Source organism: Oratosquilla oratoria, chromosome 42, assembly GCF_046742065.1.
Source record: "Oratosquilla oratoria isolate Oo_2021 chromosome 42, ASM4674206v1, whole genome shotgun sequence".
NCBI classification, from domain to species: domain Eukaryota; kingdom Metazoa; phylum Arthropoda; class Malacostraca; order Stomatopoda; family Squillidae; genus Oratosquilla; species Oratosquilla oratoria.
The window spans coordinates 40,611,905-40,616,904 of NC_134818.1; the positions used below are offsets into that span (position 1 = coordinate 40,611,905).

The 5,000-nt window shown below is 48.2% G+C and overlaps 1 protein-coding gene across 2 annotated transcripts in view; it reads right to left on the minus strand.

The window, feature by feature from the left end:
- LOC143021788 (toll-like receptor Tollo) overlaps nt 1–5,000 on the minus strand; it is a 143,499-nt gene that overhangs the window by 136,552 nt on the left and 1,947 nt on the right. For both annotated transcript variants that reach the window (XM_076179517.1, XM_076179518.1), the window contains exon 1: nt 281–5,000. This exon is cut by the window's right edge and continues 1,947 nt beyond it. In XM_076179517.1, the coding sequence (XP_076035632.1) occupies nt 1,004–5,000 (3,997 nt within the window). In that variant the 3' untranslated portion in view covers nt 281–1,003. The remainder of the gene's footprint in view (nt 1–280) is intronic.

Sequence of the window (5,000 nt, forward strand, 5' to 3'; positions counted from 1 at the left end):
AGATTTCAATGGGACAATTTGAGAATGTGAATACAATACTCTGATTACGTTGGGTATATTAGTGATATGGACATAGTTCAACTTGGTCTGGTTGGATGCATTATGGAAAGTAAAATTTCAGATAATTCTAGGACGTATTATTGGAAAAGTTATTTGAATAAGAACCTTTCAACCAAATTTGATTTAGAAAATATACGGTAACGGGCAGTGGAGAGAAAAAAAAAAGCAAAATGTTTGTTGTTATGGGTCAAAAATACAGAGAAATATAATACAAATTTACCCTTTAACAACTGACAACGTGTTTAAGCAGTTGGTGATTGATAGGCTGTCCTTATGACACGATCTCGTGGCACATTGGGACAGGAGGAAGAGTGATGTATAACGACTGGAATCTGGTCACACTGGCGAGGTTCTCCACTTTTCATCTAGAGACACGTTTCCGTTTAATAAAAACGCGACAAAAATCTTTGGTATCATGGCGACCTGGAGGCCTAGAGGGCACGGCAGTGGTGGATATGGCGGGGAGGCAACCCATCCCTCACCAACTGCCTGTAAGAAGTGGCTTTACAACCCGAGCCCCTTCGGAGGATGAGGGTTAGGACGGGGGTGGGGGGACATGTCAGGTCACGACGAGGACAGAATTGGTACTCCAGGACGTCATCCTAGGGCGGGTCGACTACATATCGACTTTACCCAATTTCTGCTGGAGGCCCACGTGAAGCTGAAGGTAGTACGCACACAATTCCTCATGTAGGCAGCGTTCTCAAGTATCTCAGTGGATACCAAGTCCACTTTGTGATGTCTTCATATGTCTTATCACTAAGGTTAGCACGGCGTTACTGGAGATCATTACTACACAATTGCTTCACTGTATATTGCACTGTTAACATTGCACTTCTCTATCACCGTCTGCACTGTTGTCAACTAATACGTAAAGATAAATATTAGGCACACATATCAGTGAGTTCTCAGCACTGAACTGATTTTATATGGGCGGTTGGCACTAGACGAAGTAGGTGTGCCCCGAACCGGGCGTCAAATGGGCGGTTTGTGTGGGTGGGTGGAAGACCCAGCTCCGAGTGAGATAATCCGGGGCGTCATGGCGGAAGTATCCTGCTCCCCCCCGGGAAGTCGAGGCTGTCGAAGTTACCGGGACTCTGGAGGGTGACATGCTATCACTTGAGGAAGACGTGGGACCCACAATGGTGGACAAGGTGGATGTGACAGGAAGAACTTTAGGAGAGTCTCCACCGGCAAAACCGGTAATATTTAGAACGTTCTTGACTCCCTCGCTGCCGGGTGCTGCAGGGCGCTGGGTGCTCTCGACAGGGGGGAGTACTGTCACGTCCCCATATTCGCTCAGGCTCATGTAGGTGTCCTCCCCGTGTGAGGCACTCCCTTCAGAGACCTGACCCGATGGCGTCCGTACATGATGATGCCGTGGGGAAGGAGGACACTTGGGCAGTGCCGGAGGAGTCTTCGTTTGCAGTTGTTGTAACCACTCAAATTCATACCCAAGTTGTTGCTGTTGTTGGCGATGCCTCTCCTTGGCCTCTTGCCAGTCCTCGTCTCGTATGGTGTGGCTAATGGCTGTTTCCCAATAAGGATTGACAGTGAGAGACTTGTTGGAGTGATTGAGAGACTTAGTAGTGGTATCCCGCGGAGGTGGGGGGTGGTGCCAGGAAGTAGTGTTATAGTTGTTTTCTGTGGTGACAAGGGGTTTGGAGGCTTTGCCGGTACGCATAGAACCGTTGTATGAGCTGTAGTGCGAGGACCCCGACCCCTTTTTGACGGACGGCAACGCCAGACGCAACTTATCCCAGAAACGTCTGTCTGTCCAAGAGATTATTGAAGAGACCCGAAGGAGCGCGTGCAGTTCGGGGTCCACGTCCTGCCGTGAAATATCCTCTAATTTAATGACTATGATTCTTCGGCGCCAGCCCCGTAATGCCTCTACGTGGGCACTTTTGAATTCGTAGCGGCACCATTCAGTATCAAGAAAGCTTCTCGAGAGTACCAAAACGATCCTGCGACTGCAAGCGATGCTCTCCATAATGGCTTGACCTGCATAAGGTCTTGACCCACAGTCCCTTTGGCTGAGACACAGGCTATAAGCCGGGGTACCGCCCTCAAGGTCAGCTGCCAGAACGCCACACACCCACGCGTCGTCCTTACTGCTATAGCTGATGTAGGCATCAAACAGTTTTTCTTTATCCTCAACATAACTGGATTTTTCAAAAATCCTCTTACCGTACTTCGAAAACATCCAAAGCCGTAGTTTCTTCCTATACACAAAAACGAAAAGCACAACGACCAATATGACAACAAACATAACAGCAGTAATTAACAATAACATTATGTAGTCTTGAATTATCAGATTGTTTATTTTCGTGGTGGCTATGTAGTCATCGCAAATGTAGGGAGCGTCCGTTAGAATAGGCGGGCCTATGTCTCCTGTACCATTGTGGAAGCAACGAATCTCGGCCGCATCGTTTGTCTTGATCCGATTTGCATCGAGCCAAGACTTGAAGTTGGCCAGAAAGCTACACTCACAACTCCAAGGGTTACCGTGTAGGCTGACGTCAATGAGAAAGGGATTGAGAGCAAGATTCCACACAGGGTACACCGAGAGACGGTTACCCTCAAGTCGCAGAATCTCTAGAGCACGAATTGGAGAGAAAGTAATGTTACTAACAAAACTAATTTGATTGTACTGAAGGTAAAGTTCCTGTAAGTTCTGCAGGTGGTCGAACTCAAAGCCACGTAACACTTGAAGCTTGTTGTGATCCAGACGAAGGACTTGCAAAGCCTTGAGTCCGTTGAAGGTTCGGTTCTGTATAGAGTCGACATTAGAGTGGTTTAAATAGAGCACTCGGAGATTTTTTCTGCCTATGAGGGCATGCGAGGTCAGAGCCGGGATGAAGTTACCGTCTAGAAACGCCTCGGTGACGTCCATTGGTACTCCACTTGGCATACGGGTCCAGTTGGCACTGGCGCACTCCATTACGTTCGTCGTCCAAGTATGGTCATGGTAGCACGTGCAGTTCCTGGGGCACATTTGCTCACAGTCACAGGCGTCAAAGTCACAACAATGACACAGTGTGAAACAGTGCCTTCTGTACGTGCAAAGGAACTGCTGGGACTGCACTACTACCAGAGGCACAATGGCATGGTGCCACAGTCCAGGAAGCTTGCAAGTAATGGAGGGGAGGTCTGCTAGTCTCGGGTTGTGGCGGTGATGCGATGAGCTGCCTGTGAGTCTCTGCAACCAGTCAGCCCCACAGTCGCATTCTAAAGGGTTCCCAGCCAGGAGGACTTCTGGCAGGGACCTATCCGACTCCCGCGGCGTCAAACGAAGAGCTGCCTCTTCCATCTTTGTGATGTTGTTGCCTCTGAGATCGATGTGTGAAATGTTATACTTGTCGAGGAAAGTGTTGGTGCGAATATATGCTATTTGATTTTTTTGGAGAAAAAGCACTTCGACCGAGTTTGGCACTGACATAGCACTGATTTCCATTATGTTGTTAGAACTTGCATCCAACGTCTTCAATAAAAGTTGGCCCTGCAACTTGTAGTAATTACCTAGAGTCTCTAGCACATTGGAACTTATGTCCAGCCAGTGGAGATCTTTTGGGATCAACGCATAGTCAAATCGGTCTATTACATTATTGGATACATTAAGCCACTGTAATTTCTCCAAATTACTGAAAAGTAAGTTAATGTTGGTAAGACGGTTATTATTCAAATGAACGCCTTCCAGTACCGGTGTTCGGTCGAATGCTCCAGGATCAATACTTGAGATTAGATTCTTGGACAAGTCGAGGATCCTGAGCTCTGGTAAATCCCTGAAAGCAGCTTTGGTGATGTTGGTAAAATGATTACCTGCCAGTCGGAGCCCCGTCAGTCGATTCATTCCAGTCAGATCACCCTCCTCCAAATACTCCAAGGAATTGCTGCTAAGGTCCAGTGTGTGGAGGCTGGAGGCCCGGCTGAGCGAGGAAGGGATTTGTTGTAGGATGTTGTTGGCAAGGGAGAGGTCGTGGAGAGAGGAACAGTTGTCAAAGGCCACATCCGAAATGAAGGCGATTTGATTGCTGTCAAGGGAAAGACGCTCCAGAACCTTGAGCCCTTGAAGAGCCTTCCCATTCACCTCAGTGAGATTATTGCTGTTAATGGTGAGGGTATGAAGGTTGGACAGGGAGGCAAACGTGGAAGGAGCGATGTAAGAAATATGGTTGTTGCTCAAGTTGAGGACCTGAAGGCTATACAAGTCCCGAAAGATCTCCGGGCTGAGATACATAAAGCGATTAAAGGAGAGGTCGAGGATGACCAGACGAATTAATCCGGTGAAAGGCTCTACGTCGGTTTGCCCTAAGGAAATTTGATTGTGTGATAAGTCTAGAGTATAAAGCTGTTCCAGGCTGCTGAAGGCAGCGGGGGTGAGGACACTGAGGGAGTTGTTTCGGATAAACAGCTCCCGAAGTTCCTTGAGTTCCAAGAAGGCGTTCCGGGGTACCGCCACAATGCGATTATTGGATAGGTCGAGCTGGCGGATGAAAGGAAGACCTGCGAATGACCAGTCGGCAAGCTTGGCTATCTTATTATCACTAACTGTTAAGGAATGGAGCTGTTTAGCACGGCTAAAAGCGAACTCGGGCACATCTGTAAGCTCGTTGTGCGACAAGTTGAGATGGGCGAGGTTTGAATAACAGGAATTGGGTTCCATATCCCGCTCGTCCTGTGTAGACCCCGAGGTCACGGCCTCACCACCAAGACTGAGGTCAGGGAGGTGGTTGAGTTTGTTATGAGTGATATTGAGGACAGAGAGACTTGTAAGGTGGCAAAACGCGTTCTTGGGTATAGTCCATAGAGCGTTGTGGGAAATGTCAAGGTACTCGAGCTGGCGAAGACCTGTTAAAGAGTCCTGTTCCAGAGTAAGAGTAGCAGCCGCCCAGTCTTCGTTATGGGAGTTGAGGGTTAGAGAACGCAAGTGTCTGAGA